The sequence below is a fragment of the Astatotilapia calliptera genome, chromosome 16 (assembly GCF_964374335.1).
Source record: "Astatotilapia calliptera chromosome 16, fAstCal68.1, whole genome shotgun sequence".
NCBI classification, from domain to species: Eukaryota; Metazoa; Chordata; class Actinopteri; order Cichliformes; family Cichlidae; genus Astatotilapia; species Astatotilapia calliptera.
This window is the reverse complement of record NC_137437.1, coordinates 16188183-16206671: the sequence shown is the minus strand read 5'-3', so window position 1 is coordinate 16206671 and position 18489 is coordinate 16188183. Positions and strand designations below refer to the sequence as shown.

The window sequence follows — 18489 nt, the reverse complement described above, 5'->3', positions numbered from 1 at the left end:
TTATTTATATTTCCTTTCACCTTAAATCTTCACTTAAAGACAAGTATCTGTGACAGTGTATATATAGATGTATTATATATAAGAGACAAATATTGTTCGTTTAATTTGTTGGCATTATTACATTTGGCTCAATGCTTACATATATGTGTAAAAAGAAAATGTACGAGCTGTGATAACTGTGTCTGATAAAATGAAGAGTAGACTGATATATGAAATATTCCTTTATTGGGTGAGAAAATCAGACCATGTCATAACTGCTTTAAGTCATACAGAATAGATATCAGAGCCTTAAACAGGCTGACTTCTGTTAAATGGGTCAAACTGGGCAGAAAGTATACAAACACATAACATCCTTATAGAATATGATGTAACACTATAGATCAACTTACCTCAGAATATATAAAGCATATAAACAATTACAGCAATATGATGCAACAAACACAGCAGTGCTACTAATCCAAAATACTCAAAGCTTCATAGAACTGGAACAAACATTTATTTTTAGCTCCATTCTGCTGCTGATACATACTTTAGGTTTCTGAACATTAAACTTGTTGCTGCCTTTCATAGTGTGTAACTTGAAGGCCCTGAGTACTTTCTCCCACACTGAAAACACTGGAATGATAAAATTATTTGAACATTACCTAATAAGACTGATTCAGGACAGACAATTAGTTATGTTAAACTTTCCTAGCAGTCCTTCACAAACAGGGAACAGTCTGTCTATTCTCTCCATCTGTCAGCTGCTGCTGGCTCTTCCTCCTCCTCTTACTCACACACTGCTGAGTTTCTCCTGGTGGATCATCAGGGGTGCAAAGCCTCACAGATGATGTGCAGCAGTGGGTCCCTCAGTCTGTCCTCACTCTGGACACTTGCAGTTGTCACACATGGAAATCAAATGTGTGATAAGCTGCAGGATTCAAACACAAGTGTAACTTATAAACACATGTTCATACTTTTATTCCACAATCAGAGAGAAAGAAACAGAGAGAGAGTGCAGGACAGACAGACAGGTGACAGTCTCAGGTGTATACACTGCTACAAAACAGCACAAGAGAAGGAGGATTTAGTGTTTGTGTTATTACGAGTGCTAAACAGGAAGAGTTCCCAGATGGTACAGTGGACACATGTGTGACTCCTGTGATTAAAGCATCTTTCTTTCAGCTTAACGAGTGAACCGTCAGCTCGTTCAAACACACGTTAAAGTCCGTTTGGCTCGACACCACCGAACAGAGGCAGCAATGTAACATAGCTAACATTAACAGTGCAGTGGATCCTGCTTGTGCCGTGATATTCAGGACTGCAAACCGAGCAGCATCACTGACTTTCAGCCTGTTGTGTTTGTGGATATATGACTGACTTTAATTATCCACAAAATCATCAGATTCTCTGTAAGATTAAGGTCGACTATCTAACGGCGTATAAATAAAGGATTTAAAACAAAGTAAATGCTGAAAGTACAAACATGGCTAATGTCACATAACTTTGCCGGTGTTGTGCCAAAAAGTGATTGCCTGCTAAAAACTGATTTCCAATGTTTCCGTGTATTTTTTATGTGTAATATCTTTACGTATGTTGGTAAATAGACTTCGGTGAACAGCGTTTACAAAGGGGTTATATATAGAATTAAAAAATCATCTGTTTTTTCAAGTATCTTTACAACTCTGTGTTATTGTACTTACATTATAACCAATCCGGTCCTTTATCCCCACTTAAAATATTTTTACAGAACTATTGTAATATTTGCTGCCATTTCTCCTGTCCTCTTGGCCAACTTACTCTTACAAAAGACATTTGTAATGTTAATGAGATTTTTTTTTTTTTAACTGCATAAATAAATGTTATATAAAAGTCACTGCCAAAAACTGATTATGGCTTCTATCTTGTTACACGAATGTTGTTTGTGGCTCAATATGACTTTATGTCATCCATGAGGGATGCATTTGACATATGTTTCACATATTATAGCCCAACAAGTTACTAGCAGTTTAAATACCAGCAATCAGTTTTTGGCAGACGATCACTTTTTGGCACAACACCGGTATGTGGCCAACAGTAATGTTTTAATGTTCCTCATTATTAAACATTTGCACATAAATAAGTGACATAATATTCAGAACTTACTTTTGAAAGTTTACTCTTTGGCCGCTCCACTTCTTTGAAGTGTCTCCCAGTCCCAGTGCAATTGTTAGCTTGTTTTGGTTCGTGCAACTGGTCCGTCCGGTTATTGTCTCCCCAGAAACATTTCCGTTGTCTTTTTTCCTATTTCTGTTGTGTTGTGTGTGCTTTTGCAGCGTTTTTCTTTTTGCAGCATTTTTCTTTTTGCAAGTGTTTTCTGAAGTTGCAGTCCGTTTGGCCTCTCAGGGCCACCGTACCTTACTTTACTATCACTTACCACACTTTATAATTTTATCAAAACATTTCTTTCTTATAGCATTTTGTGAGCTGATTTTGGTCCAACTGTAATTATTGCAAAAGGACATCTTAACTGTATAATCAGTGTGTTGTTTATACAGTTAAGATGTCCACAACCAACAATGAAAAGAATAAAAAATAAACTTTTGAACCTCTCAAGGCGCACCCTTGTAGTTTGATCAGGTGCTTGTCGGTTTACAGAACTTCTCTGAATGGCTGACACCCTTACCAAACGCCGGGTAAGTTTACATTTCTTAATCATACTTGCCCCTTAAAAACCCTCAATAAAATCTGAAATTCAAGTTGGTCTCAGCCGCTCTCCACTCTGGATTCTTTAATAATTGAGATTTCAGCGGTGACTCTGTCTGATCTCAGTTGCCACGCACTCGCCTTCTCCACACTTTGCTCGGACATAAGCGCTCTTTCAGACTCATTGAGTCTACCTGCAGGTTTCCTGGAATCAAAATGAAAGTAGAGAACAAAAATCACTCAAGAAATCTCATCCTCGTCACCAAGATTGTTGTGGAAAAATACACTGAGCATCGACCCAAACTGACTCAGATTTATCGAAAGAAACTTCAAACCTCTGCAAAAGGATCAACACAGCACCAACGGGGTTCGTACCAGCACTGACAAACAGGCAAAATAATAACAGCTCCTCTATAGCCATACAGATACAGTGAAAATGAAAGTGTTTTTGAATTTTATTTTCTGTAAATCATTTGATTTATTTAATAAATTAAATATTATATTTTAGAGGCCGTTCTAATCTGATATTCCATTCTAGGCAAATTGACAGCAAATAAAACTAAGTACACTTTTAAAACTTTTTTTAAAATTCATTTTTATTTGAATTCAATTCAATTTTATTTATATAGCGCCTAATCACAACAACAGTTGCCTCAAGGCGCTTTCTATTGTAAGGTAGACCCTACAATAGTACAGAACCCAACAATCATATGACCCCCTGTGAGCAAGCACTTTGGCGACAGTGGGAAGGAAAAACTCCCTTTTAACAGGAAGAAACCTCCAGCAGAACCAGGCTCAGGGAGGGGCGGCCATCTGCTGCGACCGGTTGGGGTGAGAGAAGGAAGACGGGATAAAGGACAGAAAAATGTTATAATGTAATGTGGTGAAATTATTATCAACCAGGTGGTTCATGAGACAATTATTTTAAAGTAGTCTGGTTTTAACATTAACAATGAAGAATTATAATAAAAATGTAATGCATCTAGGCTACGTCCACATGTACCCAGGTATTTTTGAAAACGCAGCTTTTTAGATGCAGGTGTCAGGTAAACTTTAACGTGTTCGTGAGAAAACCCTAGAGAAGAAATTAGGTCTCTTCAATGGGGCATTTCTTTTGAAACTTTTGACAATCACGTTTTCAATATTGTCTTGGCCATTAAACATTAACTCCAGGACAGTGTTTGGATTTTTCCACTTTTGCCGGAGTTCATTGTACACTTTCACACTGACTTCTTCAGTGTTCTCTAAGGACATTTTAAGCTTTTGGGACAAAATTTTAGCCCAAATCCTGTGGGTAAACCTGTTCATGATGGCTTTATCTGCCCCTGGAGGCAATTTCCTTGCCTCATTTGCGTTGCTTATAGCGTGCAGAACCAAATCTTTAGTGAAGCTTTCAACAACTTTTACGTACTCTTCTCGGTTTTTATATATAGTGAGTACTCTTTTTGGTAAGGCCAACAGGTGTTTTGTAAATGTTGGGACAGTAATATCGTCAAGCTGTTCCCTCAGACATAAAATCAAATACTTCTCCTTGCAGTTATGTGCTTTGCAAAGATTGGTGAAAATGTCCTTGTTGATATTGGTCAGCGTTTTTGGAGATAGATCCAAATCCCTCTCGTCAATCTGAGGCCAGATTTTTTCAAGCAGGCGATCGCTGATAGAGTCGGAGTTGTGGCACCGTGTGAAGTCCTTGTATTTAGACGAGGCTTTGCTTGTGGCCTCTGAAACTACCAACTGAATAACTTTATAAACACAAATCTTTTCTTCAGACAGATAATCAGATGCCAGAGTGACATCATAAGAACCAAAATCTGAATCAGACTTATGGACTGACCTATGTAGTGTTTTCTTCACAGGCTTTTCCAGGGGGAAAGCTTCTATGTTGTCCAAGTCTTTTGAGTAGTTTTCCTTCAAAAAGCTCTTCTTCGGTTCTACTGTGGCTGCGGTGAGGGTTTGAGGAAGAAACATCTGGGACGACACAGACGCTTCTTCCTCAGATGAATCACTAAAACCAATAAAAACATTTAGATATATGTTAGGTGGCGTTGGTGCACGATGCAGTGATATTTCGGAATTTTCACTGTCAGCTGTGGATGTTTTATCAAGACTGCTCTCCTCTGCAGTCAAATGCAGCTTGAGGTTTTTTGAGTCTGAAGAGTCCTCCAGTCCTGGAGTTTCTGTTTCTTCATTATCACCGTGGTCATCTACAGAAATTTCTTTCAGGATGCTGTCCTTTGCTCCTGTTTCTTCTGTTTTCTCAGGGGACTCTGTTTGCACTGAGTGAAGAGAGAGCTCATTATTCTGCGTGGACACTGGATCTCCCTTCTCCACGGTTGTGTCCATTGCGTCCTCTAACATGGAACAAAGTTTCAACATGTCTTTCAGCAAAGTGGAAGGCAGCTCAGTGTTGCAGTACTCTGGGTTGAACTGCAGAGATTGCCACTGTGGTACAATTGTACCAAAAAAGTGGTCACTTAAGGACTTCCATGTTTCCACTGAGGTGTTACTGTGTGGAGTTGTCATGTTTAAGTTTGTATTACTATTTCTCTGACTCTGAAATGTAGAAGAGGAAATAAATTGTTGGCTGGTTGGAGTTGGACTAGGCATGTGTGCTCTTTGTAAACCAAATGCTTGAGAGTCTGGACGGCTCCTTTATATAGGTTTAAGCCCCGCCCACGTTCGGCTGCAGCCACTGTGACGTCATCCACTTTTCTTTGACGTTGAACCTTCAAAGGTTTGGGGGCGGGGTTTAAGCTAATCTCTGACACAGCTGCATGACATTTAAATGGCATAAACTATTAGTTTAAATTACCCATTGTAACTGTTGTTCTTAAAGCAGACTGGTTAATAATAATTTCACCACATGATATTTTCAAATTATTTTGTATTTGCTTAAATAAATGCATAATTCAAAGACTGTAATTTTTCATTGTATATCAAATTACAATTGGACATTTTAGGTGTTCCCTAAATTTTAATGTAGGCATCAGGAAATAGATATTTTTTATTTTGCTTCTTTTTATTCAGATTCAAGCTGAGTACGATTAAAAGTTGTTGGGGTTTGTTTTTACTTAGACTGAAGTTTGTATTCATATCTACTGATATTAATTCATTGTTATCTTAATATAGCTTAAGGTGGGGTGCATGCATACCCATATGGAAACGATATATATATACATCTTATAAAGTCTGTATCTGTCTTGTGTGAAACTTGTATGAAAAGCATACAAGAGTGAAAACAGATATAAGATCCCTTGAAAAATTATATACATGAAACTTGTATATTTTGGATACTTACTAAAACAATATATGAAAGTAATGAGAAAGTGGCCACCTTCATGAGTGAATCGCATAAGCCTTATATGATTCACTATATGAAGTAGGCCACATCTTATGCAAGTCTTTTATAAGTTTTTTCTATTTCTTTTCCATATGGGTATACTTGAGCTTGTATGTATACTTTTTACCCTGTGTGAATAAATTCAAACTTCTGCACCCAATTCTTCCTTTTTAAAGTCATTAAAATGTATACTGTAAAGTTAGAGAAATCATTAAAAGCCCCAAACTACAATATAATATTCATAATCATTATAAGAGCCTCTAAACTTCTCACCACATCTGTATGAAACTCCTGGCACTATTTTTGGTGATCCCAGCATCTGTTGACAAATTTGGGGCGGACATCATAGTAATTTAACCTTAGTTATGGTTCATACTAGGTTTTGCAATATTATTTTATAATTTTACACATTTGACTTTCTTATATATTTCATTATTTTACTATCACTTACCACACTTTATATTTTATCAAAACATTTATTTCTTATAGCATTTTGTGAGCTGATTTTGGTCCAACTGTAATTATTACAAAAGGACATCTTAACTGTATAATCAGTGTGTTGTTTATACAGTTAAGATGTCCACAACCAACAATGAAAAGAATAAAAATAAACCTTTGAACCTCTCAAGGCGCACCCTTGTAGTTTGATCAGGTGCTTGTCGGTTTACAGAACTTCTCTGAATGGCTGACACCCTTACCAAACGCCGGGTAAGTTTACATTTCTTAATCATACTTGCCCCTTAAAAACCCTCAATAAAATCTGAAATTCAAGTTGGTCTCAGCCGCTCTCCACTCTGGATTCTTTAATAATTGAGATTTCAGCGGTGACTCTGTCTGATCTCAGTTGCCACGCACTCGCCTTCTCCATACTTTGCTCAGACATAAGCGCTCTTTCAGACTCATTGAGTCTACCTGCAGGTTTCCTGGAATCAAAATGAAAGTAGAGAACAAAAATCACTCAAGAAATCTCATCCTCGTCACCAAGATTGTTGTGGAAAAATACACTGAGCATCGACCCAAACTGACTCAGATTTATCGAAAGAAACTTCAAACCTCTGCAAAAGGATCAACACAGCACCAACGGGGTTCGTACCAGCACTGACAAACAGGCAAAATAATAACAGCTCCTCTATAGCCATACAGATACAGTGAAAATGAAAGTGTTTTTGAATTTTATTTTCTGTAAATCATTTGATTTATTTAATAAATTAAATATTATATTTTAGAGGCCGTTCTAATCTGATATTCCATTCTAGGCAAATTGACAGCAAATAAAACTAAGTACACTTTTAAAACTTTTTTTAAAATTCATTTTTATTTGAATTCAATTCAATTTTATTTATATAGCGCCTAATCACAACAACAGTTGCCTCAAGGCGCTTTCTATTGTAAGGTAGACCCTACAATAGTACAGAACCCAACAATCATATGACCCCCTGTGAGCAAGCACTTTGGCGACAGTGGGAAGGAAAAACTCCCTTTTAACAGGAAGAAACCTCCAGCAGAACCAGGCTCAGGGAGGGGCGGCCATCTGCTGCGACCGGTTGGGGTGAGAGAAGGAAGACGGAATAAAGGACAGAAAAATGCTATAATGTAATGTGGTGAAATTATTATCAACCAGGTGGTTCATGAGACAATTATTTTAAAGTAGTCTGGTTTTAACATTAACAATGAAGAATTATAATAAAAATGTAATGCATCTAGGCTACGTCCACATGTACCCAGGTATTTTTGAAAACGCAGCTTTTTAGATGCAGGTGTCAGGTAAACTTTAACGTGTTCGTGAGAAAACCCCCTGTGAGCAAGCACTTTGGCGACAGTGGGAAGGAAAAACTCCCTTTTAACAGGAAGAAACCTCCAGCAGAACCAGGCTCAGGGAGGGGCGGCCATCTGCTGCGACCGGTTGGGGTGAGAGAAGGAAGACGGGATAAAGGACAGAAAAATGTTATAATGTAATGTGGTGAAATTATTATCAACCAGGTGGTTCATGAGACAATTATTTTAAAGTAGTCTGGTTTTAACATTAACAATGAAGAATTATAATAAAAATGTAATGCATCTAGGCTACGTCCACATGTACCCAGGTATTTTTGAAAACGCAGCTTTTTAGATGCAGGTGTCAGGTAAACTTTAACGTGTTCGTGAGAAAACCCTAGAGAAGAAATTAGGTCTCTTCAATGGGGCATTTCTTTTGAAACTTTTGACAATCACGTTGTCAATATTGTCTTGGCCATTAAACATTAACTCCAGGACAGTGTTTGGATTTTTCCACTTTTGCCGGAGTTCATTGTACACTTTCACACTGACTTCTTCAGTGTTCTCTAAGGACATTTTAAGCTTTTGGGACAAAATTTTAGCCCAAATCCTGTGGGTAAACCTGTTCATGATGGCTTTATCTGCCCCTGGAGGCAATTTCCTTGCCTCATTTGCGTTGCTTATAGCGTGCAGAACCAAATCTTTAGTGAAACTTTCAACAACTTTTACGTACTCTTCTCGGTTTTTATATATAGTGAGTACTCTTTTTGGTAAGGCCAACAGGTGTTTTGTAAATGTTGGGACAGTAATATCGTCAAGCTGTTCCCTCAGACATAAAATCAAATACTTCTCCTTGCAGTTATGTGCTTTGCAAAGATTGGTGAAAATGTCCTTGTTGATATTGGTCAGCGTTTTTGGAGATAGATCCAAATCTTTCTCGTCAATCTGAGGCCAGATTTTTTCAAGCAGACGATCGCTGTTGGAGTCCAGAGTCGAGCACCGTGTGAAGTCCTTGTATTTAGACGAGGCTTTGCTTGTGGCCTCTGAAACTACCAACTGAATAACTTTATAAACACAAATCTTTTCTTCAGACAGATAATCAGATGCCAGAGTGACATCATAAGAACCAATATCTGAATCACCATTACCGACTGACACATGTATAGCATTCTTCACAGGCTTTTCCAGGGGGAAAGCTTCTATGTTGTCCAAGTCTTTTGAGTAGTTTTCCTTCAAACAGCTCTTCTTCGGTTCTACTGTGGCTGCGGTGAGGGTTTGAGGAGGAAACATCTGGGACGACACAGACGCTTCTTCCTCAGATGACTCACAGCTGAAACCTATTAAAATATCTGGATATACGCAAGGTGGTGCAGGTACACGATGCAGTGTTAGAATTTCTCTGTTTTCACTGTCATCTGTGGATGTTTCATCAAGACTGCTCTCCTCTGCAGTCAAATGCAGCTTGAGGTTTTTTGAGTCTGAAGAGTCCTCCAGTCCTGGAGTTTCTGTTTCTTCTTTATCACAGTGGTCATCTACAGAAATTTCTTTCAGGATGCTGTCCTTTGCTCCTGTTTCTTCTGTTTGCTCAGGGGACTCTGTTTGCACTGAGTGAAGAGAGAGCTCATTATTCTGCGTGGACACTGGATCTCCCTTCTCCACGGTTGTGTCCATTGCGTCCTCTAACATGGAACAAAGTTTCAACATGTCTTTCAGCAAAGTGGAAGGCAGCTCAGTGTTGCAGTACTCTGGGTTGAACTGCAGAGATTGCCACTGTGGTACAATTGTACCAAAAAAGTGGTCACTTAAGGACTTCCATGTTTCCACTGAGGTGTTACTGTGTGGAGTTGTCATGTTTAAGTTTGTATTACTATTTCTCTGACTCTGAAATGTAGAAGAGGAAATAAATTGTTGGCTGGTTGGAGTTGGACTAGGCATGTGTGCTCTTTGTAAACCAAATGCTTGAGAGTCTGGACGGCTCCTTTATATAGGTTTAAGCCCCGCCCACGTTCGGCTGCAGCCACTGTGACGTCATCCACTTTTCTTTGACGTTGAACCTTCAAAGGTTTGGGGGCGGGGTTTAAGCTAATCTCTGACACAGCTGCATGACATTTAAATGGCATAAACTATTAGTTTAAATTACCCATTGTAACTGTTGTTCTTAAAGCAGACTGGTTAATAATAATTTCACCACATGATATTTTCAAATTATTTTGTATTTGCTTAAATAAATGCATAATTCAAAGACTGTAATTTTTCATTGTATATCAAATTACAATTGGACATTTTAGGTGTTCCCTAAATTTTAATGTAGGCATCAGGAAATAGATATTTTTTATTTTGCTTCTTTTTATTCAGATTCAAGCTGAGTACGATTAAAAGTTGTTGGGGTTTGTTTTTACTTAGACTGAAGTTTGTATTCATATCTACTGATATTAATTCATTGTTATCTTAATATAGCTTAAGGTGGGGTGCATGCATACCCATATGGAAACGATATATATATACATCTTATAAAGTCTGTATCTGTCTTGTGTGAAACTTGTATGAAAAGCATACAAGAGTGAAAACAGATATAAGATCCCTTGAAAAATTATATACATGAAACTTGTATATTTTGGATACTTACTAAAACAATATATGAAAGTAATGAGAAAGTGGCCACCTTCATGAGTGAATCGCATAAGCCTTATATGATTCACTATATGAAGTAGGCCACATCTTATGCAAGTCTTTTATAAGTTTTTTCTATTTCTTTTCCATATGGGTATACTTGAGCTTGTATGTATACTTTTTACCCTGTGTGAATAAATTCAAACTTCTGCACCCAATTCTTCCTTTTTAAAGTCATTAAAATGTATACTGTAAAGTTAGAGAAATCATTAAAAGCCCCAAACTACAATATAATATTCATAATCATTATAAGAGCCTCTAAACTTCTCACCACATCTGTATGAAACTCCTGGCACTATTTTTGGTGATCCCAGCATCTGTTGACAAATTTGGGGCGGACATCATAGTAATTTAACCTTAGTTATGGTTCATACTAGGTTTTGCAATATTATTTTATAATTTTACACATTTGACTTTCTTATATATTTCATTATTTTACTATCACTTACCACACTTTATATTTTATCAAAACATTTCTTTCTTATAGCATTTTGTGAGCTGATTTTGGTCCAACTGTAATTATTACAAAAGGACATCTTAACTGTATAATCAGTGTGTTGTTTATACAGTTAAGATGTCCACAACCAACAATGAAAAGAATAAAAATAAACCTTTGAACCTCTCAAGGCGCACCCTTGTAGTTTGATCAGGTGCTTGTCGGTTTACAGAACTTCTCTGAATGGCTGACACCCTTACCAAACGCCGGGTAACTTTACAGTTCTTAATCATACTTGCCCCTTAAAAACCCTCAATAAAATCTGAAATTCAAGTTGGTCTCAGCCGCTCTCCACTCTGGATTCTTTAATAATTGAGATTTCAGCGGTGACTCTGTCTGATCTCAGTTGCCACGCACTCGCCTTCTCCATACTTTGCTCAGACATAAGCGCTCTTTCAGACTCATTGAGTCTACCTGCAGGTTTCCTGGAATCAAAATGAAAGTAGAGAACAAAAATCACTCAAGAAATCTTATCCTCGTCACCAAGATTGTTGTGGAAAAATACACTGAGCATCGACCCAAACTGACTCAGATTTATCGAAAGAAACTTCAAACCTCTGCAAAAGGATCAACACAGCACCAACGGGGTTCGTACCAGCACTGACAAACAGGCAAAATAATAACAGCTCCTCTATAGCCATACAGATACAGTGAAAATGAAAGTGTTTTTGAATTTTATTTTCTGTAAATCATTTGATTTATTTAATAAATTAAATATTATATTTTAGAGGCCGTTCTAATCTGATATTCCATTCTAGGCAAATTGACAGCAAATAAAACTAAGTACACTTTTAAAACTTTTTTTTTATTATTCATTTTTATTTGAATTCAATTCAATTTTATTTATATAGCGCCTAATCACAACAACAGTTGCCTCAAGGCGCTTTCTATTGTAAGGTAGACCCTACAATAGTACAGAACCCAACAATCATATGACCCCCTGTGAGCAAGCACTTTGGCGACAGTGGGAAGGAAAAACTCCCTTTTAACAGGAAGAAACCTCCAGCAGAACCAGGCTCAGGGAGGGGCGGCCATCTGCTGCGACCGGTTGGGGTGAGAGAAGGAAGACGGGATAAAGGACAGAAAAATGTTATAATGTAATGTGGTGAAATTATTATCAACCAGGTGGTTCATGAGACAATTATTTTAAAGTAGTCTGGTTTTAACATTAACAATGAAGAATTATAATAAAAATGTAATGCATCTAGGCTACGTCCACATGTACCCAGGTATTTTTGAAAACGCAGCTTTTTAGATGCAGGTGTCAGGTAAACTTTAACGTGTTCGTGAGAAAACCCTAGAGAAGAAATTAGGTCTCTTCAATGGGGCATTTCTTTTGAAACTTTTGACAATCACGTTTTCAATATTGTCTTGGCCATTAAACATTAACTCCAGGACAGTGTTTGGATTTTTCCACTTTTGCCGGAGTTCATTGTACACTTTCACACTGACTTCTTCAGTGTTCTCTAAGGACATTTTAAGCTTTTGGGACAAAATTTTAGCCCAAATCCTGTGGGTAAACCTGTTCATGATGGCTTTATCTGCCCCTGGAGGCAATTTCCTTGCCTCATTTGCGTTGCTTATAGCGTGCAGAACCAAATCTTTAGTGAAGCTTTCAACAACTTTTACGTACTCTTCTCGGTTTTTATATATAGTGAGTACTCTTTTTGGTAAGGCCAACAGGTGTTTTGTAAATGTTGGGACAGTAATATCGTCAAGCTGTTCCCTCAGACATAAAATCAAATACTTCTCCTTGCAGTTATGTGCTTTGCAAAGATTGGTGAAAATGTCCTTGTTGATATTGGTCAGCGTTTTTGGAGATAGATCCAAATCCCTCTCGTCAATCTGAGGCCAGATTTTTTCAAGCAGGCGATCGCTGATAGAGTCGGAGTTGTGGCACCGTGTGAAGTCCTTGTATTTAGACGAGGCTTTGCCTGCGGCCTCTGAAACTACCAACTGAATAACTTTATAAACACAAATCTTTTCTTCAGACAGATAATCAGATGCCAGAGTGACATCATAAGAACCAAAATCTGAATCAGACTTATGGACTGACCTATGTAGTGTTTTCTTCACAGGCTTTTCCAGGGGGGAAGCTTCTATGTTGTCCAAGTCTTTTGAGTAGTTTTTCTTCAAAAAGCTCTTCTTCGGTTCTACTGTGGCTGCGGTGAGGGTTTGAGGAAGAAACATCTGGGACGACACAGACGCTTCTTCCTCAGATGAATCACTAAAACCAATAAAAACATTTAGATATATGTTAGGTGGCGTTGGTGCACGATGCAGTGATATTTCGGAATTTTCACTGTCAGCTGTGGATGTTTTATCAAGACTGCTCTCCTCTGCAGTCAAATGCAGCTTGAGGTTTTTTGAGTCTGAAGAGTCCTCCAGTCCTGGAGTTTCTGTTTCTTCTTTATCACAGTGGTCATCTACAGAAATTTCTTTCAGGATGCTGTCCTTTGCTCCTGTTTCTTCTGTTTTCTCAGGGGACTCTGTTTGCACTGAGTGAAGAGAGAGCTCATTATTCTGCGTGGACACTGGATCTCCCTTCTCCACGGTTGTGTCCATTGCGTCCTCTAACATGGAACAAAGTTTCAACATGTCTTTCAGCAAAGTGGAAGGCAGCTCAGTGTTGCAGTACTCTGGGTTGAACTGCAGAGATTGCCACTGTGGTACAATTGTACCAAAAAAGTGGTCACTTAAGGACTTCCATGTTTCCACTGAGGTGTTACTGTGTGGAGTTGTCATGTTTAAGTTTGTATTACTATTTCTCTGACTCTGAAATGTAGAAGAGGAAATAAATTGTTGGCTGGTTGGAGTTGGACTAGGCATGTGTGCTCTTTGTAAACCAAATGCTTGGGAGTCTGGACGGCTCCTTTATATAGGTTTAAGCCCCGCCCACGTTCGGCTGCAGCCACTGTGACGTCATCCACTTTTCTTTGACGTTGAACCTTCAAAGGTTTGGGGGCGGGGTTTAAGCTAATCTCTGACACAGCTGCATGACATTTAAATGGCATAAACTATTAGTTTAAATTACCCATTGTAACTGTTGTTCTTAAAGCAGACTGGTTAATAATAATTTCACCACATGATATTTTCAAATTATTTTGTATTTGCTTAAATAAATGCATAATTCAAAGACTGTAATTTTTCATTGTATATCAAATTACAATTGGACATTTTAGGTGTTCCCTAAATTTTAATGTAGGCATCAGGAAATAGATATTTTTTATTTTGCTTCTTTTTATTCAGATTCAAGCTGAGTACGATTAAAAGTTGTTGGGGTTTGTTTTTACTTAGACTGAAGTTTGTATTCATATCTACTGATATTAATTCATTGTTATCTTAATATAGCTTAAGGTGGGGTGCATGCATACCCATATGGAAACGATATATATATACATCTTATAAAGTCTGTATCTGTCTTGTGTGAAACTTGTATGAAAAGCATACAAGAGTGAAAACAGATATAAGATCCCTTGAAAAATTATATACATGAAACTTGTATATTTTGGATACTTACTAAAACAATATATGAAAGTAATGAGAAAGTGGCCACCTTCATGAGTGAATCGCATAAGCCTTATATGATTCACTATATGAAGTAGGCCACATCTTATGCAAGTCTTTTATAAGTTTTTTCTATTTCTTTTCCATATGGGTATACTTGAGCTTGTATGTATACTTTTTACCCTGTGTGAATAAATTCAAACTTCTGCACCCAATTCTTCCTTTTTAAAGTCATTAAAATGTATACTGTAAAGTTAGAGAAATCATTAAAAGCCCCAAACTACAATATAATATTCATAATCATTATAAGAGCCTCTAAACTTCTCACCACATCTGTATGAAACTCCTGGCACTATTTTTGGTGATCCCAGCATCTGTTGACAAATTTGGGGCGGACATCATAGTAATTTAACCTTAGTTATGGTTCATACTAGGTTTTGCAATATTATTTTATAATTTTACACATTTGACTTTCTTATATATTTCATTATTTTACTATCACTTACCACACTTTATATTTTATCAAAACATTTCTTTCTTATAGCATTTTGTGAGCTGATTTTGGTCCAACTGTAATTATTACAAAAGGACATCTTAACTGTATAATCAGTGTGTTGTTTATACAGTTAAGATGTCCACAACCAACAATGAAAAGAATAAAAATAAACCTTTGAACCTCTCAAGGCGCACCCTTGTAGTTTGATCAGGTGCTTGTCGGTTTACAGAACTTCTCTGAATGGCTGACACCCTTACCAAACGCCGGGTAAGTTTACATTTCTTAATCATACTTGCCCCTTAAAAACCCTCAATAAAATCTGAAATTCAAGTTGGTCTCAGCCGCTCTCCACTCTGGATTCTTTAATAATTGAGATTTCAGCGGTGACTCTGTCTGATCTCAGTTGCCACGCACTCGCCTTCTCCATACTTTGCTCAGACATAAGCGCTCTTTCAGACTCATTGAGTCTACCTGCAGGTTTCCTGGAATCAAAATGAAAGTAGAGAACAAAAATCACTCAAGAAATCTCATCCTCGTCACCAAGATTGTTGTGGAAAAATACACTGAGCATCGACCCAAACTGACTCAGATTTATCGAAAGAAACTTCAAACCTCTGCAAAAGGATCAACACAGCACCAACGGGGTTCGTACCAGCACTGACAAACAGGCAAAATAATAACAGCTCCTCTATAGCCATACAGATACAGTGAAAATGAAAGTGTTTTTGAATTTTATTTTCTGTAAATCATTTGATTTATTTAATAAATTAAATATTATATTTTAGAGGCCGTTCTAATCTGATATTCCATTCTAGGCAAATTGACAGCAAATAAAACTAAGTACACTTTTAAAACTTTTTTTTTATTATTCATTTTTATTTGAATTCAATTCAATTTTATTTATATAGCGCCTAATCACAACAACAGTTGCCTCAAGGCGCTTTCTATTGTAAGGTAGACCCTACAATAGTACAGAACCCAACAATCATATGACCCCCTGTGAGCAAGCACTTTGGCGACAGTGGGAAGGAAAAACTCCCTTTTAACAGGAAGAAACCTCCAGCAGAACCAGGCTCAGGGAGGGGCGGCCATCTGCTGCGACCGGTTGGGGTGAGAGAAGGAAGACGGGATAAAGGACAGAAAAATGTTATAATGTAATGTGGTGAAATTATTATCAACCAGGTGGTTCATGAGACAATTATTTTAAAGTAGTCTGGTTTTAACATTAACAATGAAGAATTATAATAAAAATGTAATGCATCTAGGCTACGTCCACATGTACCCAGGTATTTTTGAAAACGCAGCTTTTTAGATGCAGGTGTCAGGTAAACTTTAACGTGTTCGTGAGAAAACCCTAGAGAAGAAATTAGGTCTCTTCAATGGGGCATTTCTTTTGAAACTTTTGACAATCACGTTTTCAATATTGTCTTGGCCATTAAACATTAACTCCAGGACAGTGTTTGGATTTTTCCACTTTTGCCGGAGTTCATTGTACACTTTCACACTGACTTCTTCAGTGTTCTCTAAGGACATTTTAAGCTTTTGGGACAAAATTTTAGCCCAAATCCTGTGGGTAAACCTGTTCATGATGGCTTTATCTGCCCCTGGAGGCAATTTCCTTGCCTCATTTGCGTTGCTTATAGCGTGCAGAACCAAATCTTTAGTGAAGCTTTCAACAACTTTTACGTACTCTTCTCGGTTTTTATATATAGTGAGTACTCTTTTTGGTAAGGCCAACAGGTGTTTTGTAAATGTTGGGACAGTAATATCGTCAAGCTGTTCCCTCAGACATAAAATCAAATACTTCTCCTTGCAGTTATGTGCTTTGCAAAGATTGGTGAAAATGTCCTTGTTGATATTGGTCAGCGTTTTTGGAGATAGATCCAAATCCCTCTCGTCAATCTGGGGCCAGATTTTTTCAAGCAGGCGATCGCTGATAGAGTCGGAGTTGTGGCACCGTGTGAAGTCCTTGTATTTAGACGAGGCTTTGCCTGCGGCCTCTGAAACTACCAACTGAATAACTTTATAAACACAAATCTTTTCTTCAGACAGATAATCAGATGCCAGAGTGACATCATAAGAACCAAAATCTGAATCAGACTTATGGACTGACCTATGTAGTGTTTTCTTCACAGGCTTTTCCAGGGGGGAAGCTTCTATGTTGTCCAAGTCTTTTGAGTAGTTTTTCTTCAAAAAGCTCTTCTTCGGTTCTACTGTGGCTGCGGTGAGGGTTTGAGGAAGAAACATCTGGGACGACACAGACGCTTCTTCCTCAGATGAATCACTAAAACCAATAAAAACATTTAGATATATGTTAGGTGGCGTTGGTGCACGATGCAGTGATATTTCGGAATTTTCACTGTCAGCTGTGGATGTTTTATCAAGACTGCTCTCCTCTGCAGTCAAATGCAGCTTGAGGTTTTTTGAGTCTGAAGAGTCCTCCAGTCCTGGAGTTTCTGTTTCTTCATTATCACCGTGGTCATCTACAGAAATTTCTTTCAGGATGCTGTCCTTTGCTCCTGTTTCTTCTGTTTTCTCAGGGGACTCTGTTTGCACTGAGTGAAGAGAGAGCTCATTATTCTGCGTGGACACTGGATCTCCCTTCTCCACGGTTGTGTCCATTGCGTCCTCTAACATGGAACAAAGTTTCAACATGTCTTTCAGCAAAGTGGAAGGCAGCTCAGTGTTGCAGTACTCTGGGTTGAACTGCAGAGATTGCCACTGTGGTACAATTGTACCAAAAAAGTGGTCACTTAAGGACTTCCATGTTTCCACTGAGGTGTTACTGTGTGGAGTTGTCATGTTTAAGTTTGTATTACTATTTCTCTGACTCTGAAATGTAGAAGAGGAAATAAATTGTTGGCTGGTTGGAGTTGGACTAGGCATGTGTGCTCTTTGTAAACCAAATGCTTGGGAGTCTGGACGGCTCCTTTATATAGGTTTAAGCCCCGCCCACGTTCGGCTGCAGCCACTGTGACGTCATCCACTTTTCTTTGACGTTGAACCTTCAAAGGTTTGGGGGCGGGGTTTAAGCTAATCTCTGACACAGCTGCATGACATTTAAATGGCATAAACTATTAGTTTAAATTACCCATTGTAACTGTTGTTCTTAAAGCAGACTGGTTAATAATAATTTCACCACATGATATTTTCAAATTATTTTGTATTTGCTTAAATAAATGCATAATTCAAAGACTGTAATTTTTCATTGTATATCAAATTACAATTGGACATTTTAGGTGTTCCCTAAATTTTAATGTAGGCATCAGGAAATAGATATTTTTTATTTTGCTTCTTTTTATTCAGATTCAAGCTGAGTACGATTAAAAGTTGTTGGGGTTTGTTTTTACTTAGACTGAAGTTTGTATTCATATCTACTGATATTAATTCATTGTTATCTTAATATAGCTTAAGGTGGGGTGCATGCATACCCATATGGAAACGATATATATATACATCTTATAAAGTCTGTATCTGTCTTGTGTGAAACTTGTATGAAAAGCATACAAGAGTGAAAACAGATATAAGATCCCTTGAAAAATTATATACATGAAACTTGTA

At 37.7% G+C, this 18489-nt stretch overlaps 2 protein-coding genes and 1 long non-coding RNA gene across 3 annotated transcripts; all 3 read right to left on the bottom strand.

Annotated features, from left to right (window-relative positions):
• Window positions 1-208: 208 nt before the first annotated feature.
• Window positions 209-2472, bottom strand: LOC145421177 (uncharacterized). The gene is made up of 2 exons (XR_013902481.1): window positions 2125-2472; window positions 209-910 (listed from the first exon to the last, which is right to left on the bottom strand). It is a non-coding gene; the product is annotated as an uncharacterized LOC145421177 (long non-coding RNA).
• An 8453-nt stretch (window positions 2473-10925) lies between these two features.
• LOC145421176 (uncharacterized) lies at window positions 10926-14042 on the bottom strand. The gene is made up of 2 exons (XM_080291070.1): window positions 12982-14042; window positions 10926-11350 (listed from the first exon to the last, which is right to left on the bottom strand). Exons 1-2 carry the CDS (start codon window positions 13752-13754, stop codon window positions 11206-11208), a joined length of 918 nt encoding a protein of 305 aa, XP_080147196.1. The 5' UTR covers window positions 13755-14042; the 3' UTR covers window positions 10926-11205.
• A 960-nt stretch (window positions 14043-15002) lies between these two features.
• Window positions 15003-18102, bottom strand: LOC113008005 (uncharacterized). The gene is made up of 2 exons (XM_026145104.2): window positions 17042-18102; window positions 15003-15410 (listed from the first exon to the last, which is right to left on the bottom strand). Exons 1-2 carry the CDS (start codon window positions 17812-17814, stop codon window positions 15266-15268), a joined length of 918 nt encoding a protein of 305 aa, XP_026000889.2. The 5' UTR covers window positions 17815-18102; the 3' UTR covers window positions 15003-15265.
• Between the last annotated feature and the right edge of the window lie 387 nt (window positions 18103-18489).

Coding starts and splice junctions, on each gene's coding strand:
- LOC145421176 (XM_080291070.1), bottom strand. CDS start 13,754: ATGCCTAGTCCAACTCCAACCAGCCAACAATTTATTTCCTCTTCTACA. Junction 11,351..12,981: donor GTGAAGAAAACACTACATAG/GTCAGTCCATAA, acceptor TTTTGATTCCAG/GAAACCTGCAGGTAGACTCA.
- LOC113008005 (XM_026145104.2), bottom strand. CDS start 17,814: ATGCCTAGTCCAACTCCAACCAGCCAACAATTTATTTCCTCTTCTACA. Junction 15,411..17,041: donor GTGAAGAAAACACTACATAG/GTCAGTCCATAA, acceptor TTTTGATTCCAG/GAAACCTGCAGGTAGACTCA.